Source organism: Bombina bombina, chromosome 10, assembly GCF_027579735.1.
Source record: "Bombina bombina isolate aBomBom1 chromosome 10, aBomBom1.pri, whole genome shotgun sequence".
Classification (NCBI taxonomy): domain Eukaryota; kingdom Metazoa; phylum Chordata; class Amphibia; order Anura; family Bombinatoridae; genus Bombina; species Bombina bombina.
Genome location: NC_069508.1, coordinates 21909386 through 21929345, shown reverse-complemented (window position 1 = coordinate 21929345; position 19960 = coordinate 21909386). Strand labels below are relative to the sequence as shown.

The following is a 19960-nucleotide window of genomic DNA, read 5'->3' as shown; positions in this document are numbered from 1 at the left end:
CTGTGTTCAAACCTGTTACTCCTCCCTGGAACCTTAACCTTGTTCTTAAGGTTCTTCAGCAGGCTCTGTTTTGAGCCTATGCATTCCTTAGATATTAAATTATTTTGGAAGGTTTTGTTTCTTGTTGCTATTTCATCTGCTCATAGAGTCTCAGAGCTCTCGGCGTTACAGTATGAGTCTCCTTACCTTTATTTTTCATTCAGATAATGTAGTTTTGCGTACTAAGTTAGGGTTTCTCCCTAAAGTGGTTTCGGATAGGAACATTAATCAGGAGATTGTTTTTCCTTTATTTCCTAACCCATTTTCTCATAAGGAACGTCTGCTGCACAACCTAGACGTGGTGCGTGCGTTAAAATTCTATTTACAGGTGACTATGGATTTTTGCCAGTTTTTTTGCCAAGTTTGTGGTTTTCTCTGGGAAACGTAAGGGACAGAAAGCTACGGCTACTTCTTTCCTTGTGGCTGAAGAGTATCATTTGCTTGGCCTATGAAACTGCTGGACAGCAGCCTCCTGAGAGGGTCATGGCTCTTTCTACGAGGGCTGTTTCTTCTTCCTGGGCATTCAAAAACGAAGCTTCTGTGGAACAGATTTGCAAAATTGAAATAATGCGGTAGTTCATGCGATTGCGGGATTTCAATAATGGGATTGTGTCGGGGGGGGGGGGGGGGGAAGGGAGTGCCTATGAAGCTAGGCACGCCCTCCAGTCTGCGATCTTGTTTAGGAAGCGGCTATAGCTTCAGGACATCTAAACGGCTAGGATGTTCCATGACGTCCTAATGGCGCTAAAGCCCAGCGCACTTAGGATGGCATGGAACATCTTAACGCCAGGCAGGTGTTAATGGTATTTAAAGTCGGTCTTAGCAGTCACTACACTACAAGACAGAGGGACTTGGGAAGTGTTCGCATAGGATAAAGCAGTACTTAAGTGTAGACAACAAAGGTGCGTCGTCGTCAAATATTTAAGTAATTGTAAAGGTACCTGATATGCTTCACTGGATATGTAAGGAGAAACCAAAATAGGGTAACTTTCTTTTATCAATATCTTCTAAATCGCTTATTTTTGAAAAGCCAACTACTTTTACAGTTGTACTCATAAGTTTACATACCCTGGCAGGATTTGATTTCTTGTCTGGAGCTCCTGAGTGGTCCCCTCTTCACACTTTCAAAATTCTATAAATTTGATACTTTTGCCTTGGCTGAGGCTTCTTTTGGGAGAAAGATTATTCAAGCAGTGGTGCCTTCTGTTTAGGTTCCCTGTCTTGTCCGTCCTTTATCATCTGTGTCCTCTAGCTTGGGTATTGATTCCCAATAGTAATTAGATGATCCGTGGACTCACTGTCATTAGAAAACGAAATGTATTCTTACCTGTTTCTTTCTTGACAGGTAAGTCTATGGCCCGCCCTGTTTTTTTTAAGACGGGTTTTTGTCATGTTATAAACCTTAGGCACCTCTGCACCTTGTTGCTTCCTTTCTCTCCTTTTACTTTGGGGCGAATGACTGGGGTTGGAGATAAGGAAGGCGATATTTAAAGTGAAGGTCAAGTTCAGGTGACTCACTCACGCCGTTCTACAGTGAATTCAAAATGACCTAGACTTTCATTCATCATTTTTTTTATAAATCTTATTAATATTATTTTTCTACCTTTTTTATATTCATGCTCCGGTACACTTATTCTGTCGGTCCGCCATTTTAAATAACTTGATTGACAGCCTAGTAATATGACAGTCTCCAATGGCTGTTTACTCCGTGGCGTCCAGCCCCTTTCTCGCAACGTCATATTCTAAATATGCGCATGCGTAAACTAGTCCGTAGCGTCCTTTCTATCTCCTGCTCGTTCATGAGCCGCGCATGCGTATTCCGGTTCCTGCTGCAAATTTGATAGAAAGGAACGGACGCATGCGCTTTGGGTGGGTAAATACCCATGCGCAGTTACTTTGAAATATCGTGCACAAGCTTGGGAAAGACGTAGAGAGCGGGTGGGACCGCTCGCTACGTCACAAATGCTGAATGAGGAAATATTGCATGGGAGGAGTCGCAATCGAAAAGGTACATATTGTACTAAATATTTATTTTACAAAAATAACAAATAAATAAAAAAAAACACTTAGCGATTACAATACTGAGATGTTGAATACATTGCTGGAGTCGATTGCTGTAAAATTGTCCTTCACTTTAACAGCTTTGCTGTGCTGCTCTTTGCTGCGCTGCTCTTTGCTGCCTCCTGCTGGACAGGGGTGATATTCCCAATAGTAATTAGAGATGATTCGTGGACTCACCGTGTCAAGAAAGAAAGAAATTTATCAGGTAAGCATAACTTGTTTTTTCAAAACTATGCAATTTATAAGAAATTGATAAATTAAAAATTACCCTATTTTGCTTTCTCCTTACACATCCATTTAAACATATCAGGTAACTTTACAATCACTTTTAGAAAATGGACAAAGTTTACTACTTTTGTATAATTTACAGGTTAAGTTCAGTAAAACAGCATGGCAGGTTATTCCATTGACTTACAAATGGATACCTTCCCAGGATGATCGTGTCACTGGAATATATTGCTTTTCACAGAAATTGCCCATGGTCTTATAGGCATAGTCAGTCTGCTTACAATGATTACCTCATCTTTCAAAATGGAACACTCGGCAGCTGTATGGCTATTATAACACTCAACTGGCTATTAATGGGAAATGGTGTAGTCAGCCATGGTCATCCGGGGAGCCGTTTAATTAGACGCAGCAGATACGTGAGGGGAGCTATTTAATCAGACGCAGCAGATACGTGAGGGGAGCTATTTAATCAGACGCAGCAGATATGTGAGGGGAGCTATTTAATCAGACGCAGCAGGTATGTGAGGGGAGCTATTTAATCAGACGCAGCAGGTATGTGAGGGGAGCTATTTAATCAGACGCAGCAGGTATGTGAGGGGAGCTATTTAATCAGACGCAGCAGGTATGTGAGGGGAGCTATTTAATCAGACGCAGCAGGTATGTGAGGGGAGCTATTTAATCAGACGCAGCAGGTATGTGAGGGGAGCTATTTAATCAGACGCAGCAGGTATGTGAGGGGAGCTATTTAATCAGACGCAGCAGATATGTGAGGGGAGCTATTTAATCAGATGCAGCAGGTATGTGAGGGGAGCTATTTAATCAAGACGCAGCAGATATGTGAGGGGGGCTATTTAATCAGACGCAGCAGATATGTGAGGGGGGCTATTTAATCAGACGCAGCAGATATGTGAGGGGAGCTATTTAATCAGACGCAGCAGATATGTGAGGGGAGCTATTTAATCACCTTCAGCCAACAGTCCATCTCATTGTAACTAAGTATTACAAGTATTTACAATATACCCATATATTTCACAGCTGTGTGTCCCACAATCAGATCCCCAGCTTGCTAGTTGGGGGAGCTAATGGGATTTTAATGACTGTAGAATTGGAGACTATCATACAAGTTTAAACAACATTCCAATTTACTTCTATTATCTAATTTGCTTCATTCACTTGATATCTTTTGTTGAAGAAGCAGCAATGCACTACTGGGAGCTAGGTAATGCACAGAGTGAGCCAATAACATGAGGCATATGTGTGCGGCCACCAATCAGCAGCTCCTCTTCCTGCCTAGGTATCCTTTTCAACAAAGGATACCAAGAGTACAAAACAAATTAAATAGGAGTAAATTGGAATATTTGTTTAAAATCACATGTTCTATCTGAATCATGAGAGAGAAAAAAATTGGGTTTTTATGTCCCTTTAAGGAGCAGCTGTGTTTGAGCAGGAAACATTCATTAATCGTGATAAACTTTGTGTCTTAGGATGAAGAACGAGTGCGTCTTGACAAAGAGCGGCTGGCCGCTCGATTGGAAGGTCACAAAGAAGGAATTGTGCAGACAGAACAGATTCGGTAAGACAGGTCACATAAGAGCTTTTGTTCCATATTTCTCCAAATCATCATTTTCTATAGTTTTTATAAAAAGGAGTGCTGTATTGTCATGAGACTTAAAACAATGCCAACTTAAAGGTAGTGAAAACAAAATGCTGTCAGAAAACTCTTTATATTATTAAAGCTGTTAATTGCTTATACATTTTATAAAAAATAGCCAACCTTCCCGACGGTCCTAGTAAAAGCAAGTGGTTTTGTATTTAAATTGCCAGAAGTTTTTCTTTACAATAAAACCACTAACAAGAAGTGGTGAAAATTCTTATAGACTGCTCCCTGTTTCTTCTGTTTACAAATATTGCTTATGCTCGCTCCGAACCCGTCTGTGCCGCACACATCTTACCTTTTGCCCCATGAAAACTATATTGCTATTAGTGTAATTTGTGTTACTCACTTACACAATAAGCTAATGTAATCTCTTTTCTTAATAAAGCTGATGGTTGCTAACAATATGCTCCTAACAATCCTCATGTTAATATGCAACCTTTCTCTTAGATCACTTTCAGAAGCTATGTCTGTTGAGAAAATCGCTGCTATTAAAGCCAAAATCATGGCGAAAAAAAGATCAACCATCAAAACCGATCTGGATGACGACATAACTGCCTTAAAGCAGAGAAGTTTTGTGGACGCAGAAGTAGATGTTACAAGGGATATTGTCAGCAGAGAGCGAGTCTGGAGGACAAGAACAACCATTTTACAAAGTACAGGCAAAGTATGTGTTTATAAAAGTGTTCATCCTTGTCGGATCGTTCTTGGTATAAGTCCTTAGGCACCATGTACAGAAGACTTGTCACCCTGTGGTACATTCATGTGTGGCAGTAAACATCCAATTCATTTTAGCAGCCTAGAAAAAGTGTTGTAATATATAGATATAGGTGACGTAATGAGACCTTGTCATGAACAATGGGTAATTTTGCAGAGAGAGAGAGATATTTTTTATATATATTTTTATTCTTTTGCTAGCCCTACCCCTACCATCCCTCCCCCTCCTTATACCATTGCGCTTACATATAGTAAAACATATCCTATAGAAACCTTCCCATTACCTACTTTATTTTTCAACCATCTTTTTTTTTTTTATCCTAAAAGATTCACAATTCTAGATGGCCTTTAAAGTGTGACAAACACATTGTGTTTATTGAAAGAGAATAGACAGAATGACAAATGATCTATTCTATTACTGCTACTATTTCTGTAATAAGTGCTTATATTTGGCGCATCACCCGAATGTACCTCGACTGTGATAAAATACTGATGCTTGAAATACATAAGCGATAATTGATAATTATTACATTACATTGCAAGAAGCTCTGCTGCAGTGAGTGCTTCTGAGGGTGCAGAGACAGCCAAGCACTAAAGTGATTGTATTACAGCACTCTCTTCAGTCACACAGAGCCTGTATTATACTGTAAGAAGCTCTGGTGCAGACCCAGCCGAGCACTAAAGTGATTGTATTACAGCACTCTCTTCAGTCACACAGAGCCTGTATTATACTGTAAGAAGCTCTGGTGCAGACACAGCCGAGCACTAAAGTGATTGTATTACAGCACTCTCTTGTCACACAGAGCCTGTATTATACTGTAAGAAGCTCTGGTGCAGACACACCCAAGCACTAAAGTGATTGTATTACAGCACTCTCTTCAGTCACACAGAGCCTGTATTATACTGTAAGAAGCTCTGCTGCAGTGAGTGCTTCTGAGGGTGCAGAGACAGCCAAGCACTAAAGTGATTGTATTACAGCACTCTCTTGTCACACAGAGCCTGTATTATACTGTAAGAAGCTCTGGTGCAGACACAGCCGAGCACTAAAGTGATTGTATTACAGCACTCTCTTGTCACACAGAGCCTGTATTATACTGTAAGAAGCTCTGGTGCAGACACACCCAAGCACTAAAGTGATTGTATTACAGCACTCTCTTCAGTCACACAGAGCCTGTATTATACTGTAAGAAGCTCTGGTGCAGACCCAGCCGAGCACTAAAGTGATTGTATTAAAGCACTCTCTTCAGTCACACAGAGCCTGTATTATACTGTAAGAAGCTCTGGTGCAGACACAGCCGAGCACTAAAGTGATTGTATTACAGCACTCTCTTCAGTCACACAGAGCCTGTATTATACTGTAAGAAGCTCTGGTGCAGACACAGCCGAGCACTAAAGTGATTGTATTACAGCACTCTCTTGTCACACAGAGCCTGTATTATACTGTAAGAAGCTCTGGTGCAGACACAGCCGAGCACTAAAGTGATTGTATTACAGCACTCTCTTGTCACACAGAGCCTGTATTATACTGTAAGAAGCTCTGGTGCAGACACAGCCGAGCACTAAAGTGATTGTATTACAGCACTCTCTTGTCACACAGAGCCTGTATTATACTGTAAGAAGCTCTGGTGCAGACACACCCAAGCACTAAAGTGATTGTATTACAGCACTCTCTTCAGTCACACAGAGCCTGTATTATACTGTAAGAAGCTCTGGTGCAGACCCAGCCGAGCACTAAAGTGATTGTATTACAGCACTCTCTTGTCACACAGAGCCTGTATTATACTGTAAGAAGCTCTGGTGCAGACACAGCCGAGCACTAAAGTGATTGTATTACAGCACTCTCTTGTCACACAGAGCCTGTATTATACTGTAAGAAGCTCTGGTGCAGACACACCCAAGCACTAAAGTGATTGTATTACAGCACTCTCTTCAGTCACACGGAGCCTACATTACACTGTAAGAAGCTCTGGTGCACACACACCCGAGCACTAAAGTGATTGTATTACAGCACTCTCTTGTCACACAGAGCCTGTATTATACTGTAAGAAGCTCTGGTGCAGACACAGCCGAGCACTAAAGTGATTGTATTACAGCACTCTCTTGTCACACAGAGCCTGTATTACACTGTAAGAAGCTCTGGTGCAGACACAGCCAAGCACTAAAGTGATTGTATTACAGCACTCTCTTGTCACACGGAGCCTACATTACACTGTAAGAAGCTCTGGTGCAGACACAGCCAAGCACTAAAGTGATTGTATTACAGCACTCTCTTGTCACACAGAGCCTGTATTATACTGTAAGAAGCTCTGGTGCAGACACACCCAAGCACTAAAGTGATTGTATTACAGCACTCTCTTGTCACACAGAGCCTGTATTATACTGTAAGAAGCTCTGGTGCAGACACAGCCAAGCACTAAAGTGATTGTATTACAGCACTCTCTTGTCACACGGAGCCTGCATTACACTGTAAGAAGCTCTGGTGCAGACACAGCCGAGCACTAAAGTGATTGTATTACAGCACTCTTCAGTCACACAGAGCCTGTATTATACTGTAAGAAGCTCTGCTGCAGTGAGTGCTTCTGAGGGTGCAGAGACAGCCAAGCACTAAAGTGATTGTATTACAGCACTCTCTTGTCACACAGAGCCTGTATTATACTGTAAGAAGCTCTGGTGCAGACACACCCAAGCACTAAAGTGATTGTATTACAGCACTCTCTTCAGTCACACAGAGCCTGTATTATACTGTAAGAAGCTCTGGTGCAGACACAGCCGAGCACTAAAGTGATTGTATTACAGCACTCTCTTGTCACACAGAGCCTGTATTATACTGTAAGAAGCTCTGGTGCAGACACACCCAAGCACTAAAGTGATTGTATTACAGCACTCTCTTCAGTCACACAGAGCCTGTATTATACTGTAAGAAGCTCTGCTGCAGTGAGTGCTTCTGAGGGTGCAGAGACAGCCAAGCACTAAAGTGATTGTATTACAGCACTCTCTTGTCACACAGAGCCTGTATTATACTGTAAGAAGCTCTGGTGCAGACCCAGCCGAGCACTAAAGTGATTGTATTACAGCACTCTCTTGTCACACAGAGTCTGTATTATACTGTAAGAAGCTCTGGTGCAGACACAGCCAAGCACTAAAGTGATTGTATCACAGCACTCTTTTCAGTCACACAGAGCCTGTATTATACTGTAAGAAGCTCTGGTGCAGACACAGCCAAGCACTAAAGTGATTGTATTACAGCACTCTCTTGTCACACAGAGCCTGTATTACACTGTAAGAAGCTCTGGTGCAGACACAGCCAAGCACTAAAGTGATTGTATTACAGCACTCTCTTCAGTCACACGGAGCCTACATTACACTGTAAGAAGCTCTGGTGCACACACACCCGAGCACTAAAGTGATTGTATTACAGCACTCTCTTGTCACACAGAGCCTGTATTATACTGTAAGAAGCTCTGGTGCAGACACAGCCGAGCACTAAAGTGATTGTATTACAGCACTCTCTTGTCACACAGAGCCTGTATTACACTGTAAGAAGCTCTGGTGCAGACACAGCCAAGCACTAAAGTGATTGTATTACAGCACTCTCTTGTCACACGGAGCCTACATTACACTGTAAGAAGCTCTGGTGCAGACACAGCCAAGCACTAAAGTGATTGTATTACAGCACTCTCTTGTCACACGGAGCCTGTATTATACTGTAAGAAGCTCTGGTGCAGACACAGCCGAGCACTAAAGTGATTGTATTACAGCACTCTCTTGTCACACAGAGCCTGTATTATACTGTAAGAAGCTCTGGTGCAGACACAGCCGAGCACTAAAGTGATTGTATTACAGCACTCTCTTGTCACACAGAGCCTGTATTACACTGTAAGAAGCTCTGGTGCAGACACAGCCAAGCACTAAAGTGATTGTATTACAGCACTCTCTTGTCACACGGAGCCTGTATTATACTGTAAGAAGCTCTGGTGCAGACACACCCGAGCACTAAAGTGATTGTATTACAGCACTCTCTTCAGTCACACGGAGCCTGTATTACACTGTAAGAGGCTCTATCCTAGCCTTCACTCCTGTTCTTTTTCCCTCCTCTCTAGGGGAAGGAAGTGTTAAAACAAAACAAGAGGGCACGGCAAGACCTGTTTCTGTGTTGTAACTTATTTGTCGTGTTGGTGCCTGTTTTTATGGAAATAGAACAAAACTTGCAAATTTGTTTTAAGGATGCATTTATGTCAGTCTCATTTACACTGGGTCCCAAGCTAACATAATTGCACATAAACAATTGTTTCTAATCACACAGTACTTATGATTTTCATTGTTTTTTTACATTTTTCTGCTTTTTGCTTTATTTCCTTCTAAACTGAAATATGCCAGTGTTCTGAAAGTGCAAAAGGCAACATCTTGTTCTCAGATTTACTTATTTGCATCCGTTATGGGTGTGGTCAAAAAGTAAAATTATATGCATTAATCCCCAGTAATCAGGTCATTGTGTTAGTGATTTTATAATCCATGTTTTACTTTTAGTCCTTGTTTGCTCTGTAATTTTGTAGACCAGTCACTGAACACTTAATATTTGGAGGTTTTGTTCACCTCCGAATGAAGAAGGTGGGGTCTTCGTACCACTCTGCTATTTTCATTGCATTTATTTTGTGCAAATCCACATTTGAGTGCGTTGCTGTTGCTCAAAAATAAATGCCACATAAACAGACACCACCTTCTGCATTCGTAGATGCACTTCTTCTTAAAAAACACTTGTTTCCCACCTTCAGACGAGTTTCCATACACTTTGAATAGACACAATATTTACATATGAAATTCTGTGCAAAAATGGCAGAACTAAAGTCTTTGTATTCTATGTGTTAGTGCTGCTGGTTTTCTATTTAAATACATAAAAAATATTTGCATTGGTACTGAGTGTATACAAAGTCTTTTGCAATATGAGTGTATGGAGTTTGCAAGTACATTTATTTTTTAAGACACGAGTCCACGGATCATCTTAATTACTAATGGGATATTCACCTCCTGGTCAGCAGGAGGAGGCAAAGAGCACCACAGCTGTTTAAATAGCTCCTCCTTTCCTTCCCACCCAGTCATTCTCTTTGCCTACTTTAGTGATAGGAAGAGGTGTAAAGTGAGGTGATAGTAAGTATAGATTCTTCAATCAAGAGTTTATTATTTTTTGAAGCAGTTCAAGATGTATTGCTTTGTCCTAGGGTGTAGCCGTAGTCCATATCAGTCTCTTCAATAGAGCCTTGGTGGCTTTAGAGCAATGGGAACTTGTGGGACATAATTCTCACTGCGCCTCCCATAATTTTTTGCTGCCCTATATCCTTCAGTCTGAGGTATTCATTGACTCAGCATTTTATTATCCTCAGGTCGATGTGAGGGAGAGGACCTCTCGAGCCTGAGAGCTGTCTTGCTGCCAGGCAGAAGTTAAGGTAAGTGCTACTTTAAATTTCTGTGGCACAAGGAGACTCAGAATATCAGTATGCACGCAGTAACCTAAGGGGCTCTGTAGGGAAAGTAGCTCTTTATGTTGGGACGTTTCTATCTTTCCTGATGGGAAAGTAATTGGGAAGTTTTATTTTGCAGGCACTGGGGCTGCAGTTTAGCTGCTAAACAAATACTTTATGGAATGGCTCTGGTGGTTTCATTTTTCTATACTATAACATAGAACGGCTTAGGTTACACCCACGATGAGCGGTCCTTCCTGTTTTTTGCGCCACTTTCATAGCGCTTCAGTTCTGAGAGGAATTAGTGCGACGTCAGGGAGGCGTTTTTTCATTTTTTTGCTTATCGTCAAGGCATTACGGATCGTCTGCGGGGAAATCTAGCTGATCTTCAGTCAGGTAGGAGCACTTCAGCAGAGTGCTGAGGTGCAGAGGTTGAATTTTTATTGTTTAAAAAGCGATTTATAATAAAAAGGAAACAGTTATTTAAAACTGACAATCTGAGTAAAAAAGAAAACAGTTTGTATTTAAAGAGACAGTAACGGTTTTTATAATTATTTGCAAATACTTTTGAAGATTTCTTTGCTATTTGGTAAATTGTGAACAAATATGGACCAAGGGGACTTGCAGGATGTCACCTGCTCCTTGTGTTTTGACGCCAATGTGGAACCACCAATCCCTTTCTGTCCTTCATGTATTGAAAGGACTTTGAATTATAGGGAAAAGATTTTTTCAGAGCCAGTCTCCTCTAAGGCGTATATTGTCCAAGAGTCTGATGAGGGTCAATATAAGCTGCAGCTTTCTCCCCAAGTGTCCCAAATTTTACCGCCCTCACAAGCAGTGCCCTGCGCTTCCGCTATAGTCCCTTCTGGGATTTCGTTACAAGACATAGCCTCTCTCATGTCTTCTACTATTTCTGATGCTCTGTCTGCCTTTCCAATGTTGCAGGGCAAACGCAAGAGGAAAGCCAGACATTCAGTAAGCAAGGTTTCTAATGCAACTGTGGCAATTTCGGAGGTATCTTCCCAACGACCTGAAGAGAAGGGTACCGCAGTAGTTTCTGAAGGAGAAATCTCAGATTCAGAGAGTCTATTACCTCTGACGGACTCAGAGGTGGTATCTTTCAGATTTAAACTTGAGCACCATCATCTGTTACTCAGGGAGATTTTAGTTACCTTGGATGATAGCGACTCCACAGTGGTGGTTGTCCCTCCGAAGGCTAGTAAACTGGACAGATATTTTGAAGTTCCTTCCTACACGGATGTATTTCCAGTTCCTAAAAGAGCCACTGAAATCATTTCTAAGGAGTGTGAGAGACCGGGCATTCCTTTTTCTCCCTCTCCTATAATTAAGATGTTTCCAATAGCCGATTCTGTTAAAGAAGCTTGGCAAACTGTTCTTAAGGTGGGAGCCGTTTCCATCTTAGCTAAAAGAACTACTATTCCCATAGAGGATAGTTGTGCTTTCAAAGATCCTATGGATAAGAAGTTAGAGGGGTTGCTCAAGAAGATTTATGTACACCAGGGTCTGCAGTGGCAACTGGCTGTGTGCATTGCCACTGTCACTAGTGCGGCAGCATATTGGTTTGATGCACTGTCTGATGCCCTCAGGACAGAGACGTCTTTGGATGAGATCCAAGATAGGATAAAAGCTCTGAAACTAGCTAATGCCTTTTTATTTCGGACGCTTCCCTTCAAGTTATCAAATTGGGTGCTAAGATTTAGAGTTTCTCTATTCGGGCCAGCAGAACCTTGGTCTGCGGATGTGTCATCCAAGTCAAAACTTCTTGCTATTCCTTACAAGGGGAAGACCTTGTTTGGTCCTGATCTGAAGGAGATTATTTCTGATATCACGGGAGGTAAAGGTCATCTTCTCCCTCAAGATAAGAGAATTAAAATAAAAGGACGACAGAGCAATTTTCGTTCCTTTCAAAATTTCAAAGGCAACACTTCCGCCTCTAAGCAGGAAAAGTCTAAGCCTACACGGAGACCCAGCCAGTCTTGGAACAAAGCAAAACAGTCCAAGAAGCCGGTTAGTGATTCCAAGAGGCAGGTTTCTTCTTTCAAGATTATCTGCAGACCAGACAAAAAGAGAGGCGTTCTTACATTGTGTAGGAGACCTCTCCGCTCTGGGAGTGATTATTCCCGTTCCACTACTGGAACAGGGTCAGGGGTTTTATTCCAATCTGTTTGTGGTTCCAAAAAAGGAGGGAACCTTTTAGACCAATTTTAGACCTCAAAAGTCTAAACAAGTTTCTCAGAGTACTGTCCTTCGATGGAAAAAATTCGTTCCTTTGATCCAGAAGGGTCAATTTATTACAACAGTGGATTTAAAGGACGTGTATCTACATGTTCCCATTCACAGGGATCATCACAGGTTCTTAAGGTTTGCCTTTCTGGACGAACACTTCCAGTTTGTGGCTCTTCCTTTCCGTCTGGCCACAGCCCCCAGAATTTTCACAAAGGTTCTGGGATCTCTATTGGCGGTGCTTCGATCAAAAGGCATTGCAGTGGCGCCTTATCTAGACGACATTCCAGTTCAGGCACCATCCTTTCAGATAGCAAGATCCCACACGGACTTGGTGTTGTCCTTTCTAAGATCCCACGGATGGAAGGTAAATTCAAAAGAGTTCCTTAGTTCCAAACACATGGGTAACTTTCTTAGGAACCATAATAGACTCTGTCTATGAAGATTTTTCTGACAGAAGTCAGGAAATTAAAGATTATAGATACTTGCCTAGTACTTCAGTCCACTCCTCGACCATCAGTGGCTCAGTGCATGGAGTTAATCGGGCTGATGGTGGCAACAATGGACATCATCCCGTTTGCTCGCTTCCTTCTCAGAGCTCTACAGTTGAACATGCTGAGACAATGGAACAGAGAATATTCTGACTTGTCCCCTCGACTTCTTCTGGAGCAGGAGACAAGGGACTCTCTACAATGGTGGTTGTCTCTGGATCATCTTTCCCAGGGAACATGCTTTCGCAGACCATCTTGGGTGATTGTGACAACAGATGCCAGCCTTCTAGGGCGGGGAACAGCCTGGGGCTCTCTAAAGGCTCAGGGAATATGGACTCAGTCAGTCTGTTTTACCCATAAACATTCTGGAACGGAGAGCGATCTCAAATGCTCGTCTGGCCCCAGTTAGCCTCTGTACAGTTTATCAGGTTCCAGTCGGACAACATAACGTCAGTGGCCTACATCAATCATCAGGGAGGAACAAGGAGTTCCTTGGCGATGAGAGGTATTCAAAATAATTCAGTGGGCGGAGGCCCATTCTTGCTACCTGTTGGCGATCCACATCCCAGGGGTGGACAACTCGGAGGCGGACTTTCTAAGCAGGCAGACCTTTCATCCGGGGGTGTGGGAACTCCATCCAGAAGTGTTCTCCAGCCTGATTCTCAAATTGGGTCAGCCAGAATTAGATCTCATGGCATTGCGGCATAATGCCAAGCTCCCGAGATACGGGTCGTGATCCAGGGGCCCCTAGGCGGAACTGATTCTCTGGCGGCCCCTTCAATCTAGCATACCTGTTTCCTCTGTTTGCTCTTTTTCCTTGAGTAATTGCTCAAATCAAACAGGAAAGGGCCTCGGTAATCCTCATAGCACTGGCCTGGCCTCGCAGGATTTGGTATGCAGATCTGGTGGAGATGACGTCTCTACCACCTTGGAGACTTCCGTTGAGGAAGGACCTTCTGATTCAGGGGCCTTCCTTGACCCAAATCTAGTTTCTCTGAAGCTGACTGCTTGGAGATTGAACGCTTAATTTTATCCAAGCGGGGATTTTCTGACTCTGTTATAGAGACAATGATTCAGACTTGAAAGCCTGTTACTAGAAGGATTTACCATAAGATTTGGCGTAAATATCTCTATTGGTGTGAATCCGAGGGCTACTCATGGAGTATAGTTAGGATTCTTAAAATTTTGTTCTTTCTCCAAGAGGGTTTGGAGAAAGGGTTTATCGACGAGTTCCCTAAAGGGGCAAATTTCGGCGTCATCTTTTTTTTTTTTTTTTTTGTTGCACAAACATCTGGTGGATGTTCCAGATGTACAATCGTTCTATCAGGCCTTGGTCAGGATCAGGCCTGTGTTCAAACCAGTTACTCCTCCATGGAGTCTTAATTTAGTTCTCAAAGTTCTTCAAGGGACTCGGTTTGAGCCTATGTATTCCTTAGATATTAAGTTATTTTGGAATGTTTTATTTCTTGTTGCTATTTCTTCTGCTAGGAGAGTGTCAGAGCTCTCGGCATTACAGTATGAGTCTCGTTATCTTATTTTCTATTCAGATAAGGTAGTTTTACGTACGAAATTAGGATTTCTTCCTAAGGTTGTTTCTGATCGGAACATTAATCAGGAGATTGTTGTTCCTTCCTTCCTTGTGTCCTAATCCTTCTTCTCAGGAGGAGAGGCTTCTAAACAATTTGGATGTGGTCTGTGCTTTAAAATTTTACCTGCAGGCGACTAAGGTCTTTCGTCAGTCTTCTTCCTTGTTTGTGGTTTTCTCAGAAAATGCAAGGGACTGAAAGCTACGGCTGCTACTTTCTTTTTGGCTGAAGAGTATCATACGTTTTGCATATGAGACTGCTGGACAGCAGCCTCCCGAGAGAGTTATGGCTCATTCCACTAGGGCTGTTGCTTCCTCATGGGCATTCAAAAATGAGGCTTCTGTGGAACAGATTTGCAAGGCTGCAACTTGGTCCTCTCCACACTTTTTCAAAGTTCTACAAATTTGACACTTTTGCCTCGGCTGAGGCCGCTTTTGGGAGAAAGGTTCTTCAAGCAGTGGTGCCTTCCGTTTAGATTCCATGTCTTGTCCCTCCCGTATCATCTGTGTACTCTAGCTTGGATATTGAATCCCATTAGTAATTAAGATGATCCGTGGACTCATCGTGTCTTAAAAAAGAAAATAAAACTTATGCTTACCTGATAAATGTATTTCTTTTTTGACACAATGAATCCACGGCCCGCCCTGTTCTTGTAAGACAGGTTGTGGGTTTTTGTAAACTTCAGACACCTCTGCACCTTGGCTTTTCCTTTCTCTTCCTAACTTCGGTCGAATGACTGGAGTGGGAGGGGAGGGAGGAGCTATTTAACAGCTCTGCTGTGGTGCTCTTTGCCGCCTCCTGCTGACCAGGCGTTGAATATCCCATTAGTAATTAAGATGATCCGTGGACTCATCGTGTCAAAAAAGAAATACATTTATCAGGTAAGCATAAATTTTTCTTTTTCGCTACTAGACACTGACACGGTTGGCTTTTAGGTTTGATAGTTGTGGTACTATTCTGCGTGTGCCTAAAATATCCTTGTAAATGGGCATTGTAGATCAAGTCAAGGCTCAGCATGCAAATTTAAGACTCCATTAATTTTTTTTTCAAATTTACTTAATTTTCTTGGTGTCCTTTGTTAAGCAAACCTATTTATGCTCAAGCCTCTTGTCATTGACTCATTAGATGTGACCCATTAAACACTAATTATTATTATTATTTATTATTATTTCAGTCACAATTCTTCAGACACATTTTAATGATTTGTCTACACAATTCTCTTAATGTGTGGGGATTTTGTAGATAAATCGTTTGATAAGCTTTTCTAAAGGATTGCGACAGGTTCCTTTTTATTACACTATTGCTTGCATATAACATTACAGTATTTTTCTTTTTACACGTTGTCCCTTTTTAATAGGTGCAACCATTCTGCATCCATATGAACTTGTGTAGAAAACAGAGATATAGTGCACATAGAGATCTGAATATCTAAACACCTGCATATAAGCCTCATTTTCCCTGCATACATTAATCCTTTATTATGAAAAACTTTGACGCACCTTAAAAAAAAACTGATCTTTCTCATATGCCGAGGGTATGGGAGATAACGGCTTTATCGTAGCTAAACACTTGGCACACAAGCTATTTCTGTATCCTTTTTTTTAGTAGTGCCACAAATTTGTTAAATTGATTGCCCTGGGGAATTCAAATATATTCTATCAATTTACTATAAATTAGATTTTTTTCTGTAGCAAGTACCTTTGTGATCTGATTGAAATCACAAGGGCAATGACTTAACATTTATTTTTATTTTTTTTTAAAAAAACTTTTTTTTTATGTATCTCCAGAATTTTGCAAAAAATATATTTGCCATTCTTCAGTCTGTGAAAGCGAGAGAAGAGGGACGCGCACCTGAACAGAGGCCGGCACAAACCACAGCTCCTGCGGTAAGTACTGATGAAAATGCAGCTGTGTCACTTATTAGACGATACCCGGCCTTTCTGAACCATACAAGCCATTTCGTTTTCATCTGCTTGTCCAGTAAAATATGCAAATTTGTTGGCCACTTAGTGGATTGGGTTTTATTTCATGGCTGGTGTTAGCATGGCCTTCAGTACCTTGGCACTGACCTAACCTCTATTTGCATATAACTGGTGGACCATCCAGCCATTTTGTAGAAGACGAGCAATATATATGAGATATCCCAGTACTGTACTCTCTTCCTGTGTGTTTAAGTGCCATATCTCTATAGTAAGTCATTAGATTCCCCATGTATATATGTGTCCTTGCACTTTTGCCTCAGTCTCCCCATGACGTTCTTAAGCTCTAACAGGTTCCAGTTTCTCCCATTACAAAAATAATAAAGTGTAACTTGTTCTGTATTGCAGGACCCAACATTAAGGAGCAAACAACCTATCCCAGCAGCGTACAACAGATACGATCAGGAACGGTTTAAGGGCAAAGAGGGTAAGTGCTCATGAAAAGTATTGTAATCGCATGCTTATGTTCCCAGCACGCTAGAGTCTAGCTCCCCTGCTAGCTAGTAATGATCATAAGGTGAGAGCTGAGAGTGCTTATGTAACGTATAGTGATCATGTGCTTATGTTCCTAGCACCAATATACAAAAATGGTCTTCAGCACTCAATATGTATCTTGGAAACCATTTTATTCACATAAGAAAAGTGACGTTTCGGGGTCACAGCCCCTTATTCATGCTTTATATATAAAATGTCGCCGGCTAAATTTTGCAAAAGCATGTTGCAAAAGGTGTTCTGGTCTGATTAAACCAAAGTTGAACTTTTTAACCATAATCCTAAAAGATATGTTTGGCGCAAAAACACTGCATATCACCAAAATAACACCATACCCACAGTGAAGCATGGTGGTGGCAGCATCATGCTTTGGGGCTGTTTTTCTTCAGCTGGAATTAGGGCCTTAGTCAAGGTAGAGGGAATAATGAACAGTTCCAAATACCAGACAATATTGGCACAAAACCTTCAAGCTTCTGCTAGAAAGCTGAACATGAAGAGGAACTTCATCTTTCAGCATGACAACGACCCAAAGCATACATCCAAATCAACAAAGGAATGGCTTCACCAGAAGAAGATTAAAGTTTTAGGATGGCCCAGCCAGAGCCCAGACCTGAATCCAATTCAAATTCTGTGGGGTGATCTGAAGAGGGCTGTGCACAGGAGATGCCCTCGCATTCTGACAGATTTAGAGTGTTTTTGCAAAGAAGAGTGGGCAAATCTTGCCAAGTCAAGATGTGCCATGCTGAAAAACTCATAGCCAAAAAGACTGAGGGCTCCATGTACGAAGCAGTGAAAGCTGCTCCGGAGCCTTTGCGGGGCAGGTTCGCATATGCGAGCCTGCTTCACGCAATGTAAGAAGCAGCGGTCATTAGACCGCTGCTTCCTACAGCCTACGCCACCTCTTAGGTGGCGAAGCAAAATCACAGAGAGCACGCTCGCTCTCGGTGATTGACAGCCCCTTCAGTCGCGTGATTGGTCGTGCGATTGAAGGGGCGGGCATTACACACTCCGATGAGTGTGTAATGGTACATACGGGCAAGCGGATCAATAGATCCGCTGCCCGTGTGTAGCGGAGGCGGGCGGACAGCTTCGCGAGTTACATTTAGTACATGGCGCCCTGAGTGCTGTAATAAAATCAAAAGGTGCTTCAATAAAGTATTAGTTTAAGGGTGTTCACACTTATGCAACCATATTTTATTTTTTTTATTTTTATTTCCCTTTACCTAAAAGATTTCAGTTTGTTTTTCAATTGAGTTGTCAGTTTATAGGTCACATTAAAGGAGGAAAAAGTTCTGAAATTATTTATCTTTGTCATTTTTTTACATCACAGAAACCTGACATTTTAACAGGGGTGTGTAGACTTTATATATCCACTGTAATATATATATATATATTGTGTGTGTGTGTGTGTGTATATATATATATGTGTGTGTATATATATATATATATATATATATATATATATATATATATATATATATATATATATATATATATATATATATATATATATATATATTTTTTTTTACAGTTTAAAATGTCATGTTTCAATTAGACAAAGATAAATCATTTCAAAACTTTTTCCACCTTTTTAATGTGTCCTATTAACTGTACAACTCAATTTTAAAACAAACTAAAATCTTTTAGTTAGAGGGAAGTAGAAATAAAAAACTAAATTAATATTGTTGCATAAGTGTGAACACCCTTAAACTAATACTTTATTGAAGCACCTTATGATTTTATTACAGCACTCAGTCTTTTTGGCTATGAGTTTTTCAGCATGGCACATCTTGACTTGGCAAGATTTGCCCACTCTTCTTTGCAAAAACACTCTAAATCTGTCAGATTGTGAGGGCATCTCTTGTGCACAGCCCATTTAAGATAACCCCACAGATTTTCGATTGGATTCAGGTCTGGGCTCTGACTGGTCCATTTCAAAACTTTAATCTCCTTCTGGTGAAGCCATTCCTTTGTTGATTTGGATGTATGCTTTGGGGCGTTGTCATGCTGAAAGATGAAGTTCCTCTTCATGTTCAGCTTTCTAGCAGAAGCCTGAAGGCTTTGCGCCAATATTGTCTGGTATTTGGAACTCTTTATATTTCCCTCTACCTTGACTAAGGCCCCAGTTCCAGCTGAAGAAAAACAGACCCAAAGCATGATGCTGACACCACCATGCTTCACTGTGGGTATGGTGTTATTTTGGTGATGTGCAGTGTTGTTTTTGCGCCGAACATATCTTTTGAAATTATGGCCAAAAAGTTTAATCTTGGTTTCATCAAACCAGAACACCTTTTCCCACATGCTTTTGGGAGACCTCAGATGTGTTTTTGCAAAATTTAGCTGGGCTTGGATGGTTTTTTTTCGTAAGCAAAGGCTTGCGTCTTGCCACTCTACCCCATAGCCCAGACATATGAAGAATACGGGCGATTGTTGTCACATGTACCACACAGCCAGTACTTGCCAGATATTCCTGCAGCTCCATTAATGTTGCTGTAGGCCTCTTGGCAGCCTCCCAGACCAGTTTTCTTCTCGTCTTTTCATCAATTTTGGAGGGACGTCCAGTTCTTAGTAATGTCACTGTTGTGCCATATTTTCTCCACTTGATGATGACTGTCTTCACTGTGTTCCATGGTATATCTAATGCCTTGGAAATTCTTTTGTACCCTTCTCCTGACTGATACCTTTTAACAATGAGATCCTATAGAAAGGTTAGGGAAAAAATAGGGGATTTATGACATTAAAGCCAAGTGTAGAATTATACATTAAATTATCAAAAGAGAAAAAGTTAAAAAAAATTACACTTTATTTAACATATATACAAATAAACACAACAATAGGACGATGCTATAGTGGATATTCAGAGATGGGAATGTGCACTTCCAAACTCTTAAATCAATTGATCCAGAAATAAAGCATCTTACTAATTAAAATATATAAAATATAAAGGGCCAGTGAACCCAGAGAATGTGTGATTGGCTAATGAGTCAGTTTAAAGCTAGAGTCAGGGTACCTT

At 41.3% G+C, this 19960-nt stretch overlaps 1 protein-coding gene across 1 annotated transcript in view; it reads left to right on the top strand.

Moving 5' to 3' along the window:
- CDC73 (cell division cycle 73) overlaps window positions 1-19960 on the top strand; it is a 140550-nt gene that overhangs the window by 25160 nt on the left and 95430 nt on the right. The window contains exons 6-9 of the mRNA XM_053693840.1: window positions 3813-3901; window positions 4433-4649; window positions 16264-16362; window positions 16804-16882. Coding sequence (XP_053549815.1) covers window positions 3813-3901; window positions 4433-4649; window positions 16264-16362; window positions 16804-16882 — 484 coding nt within the window. The remainder of the gene's footprint in view (window positions 1-3812; window positions 3902-4432; window positions 4650-16263; window positions 16363-16803; window positions 16883-19960) is intronic.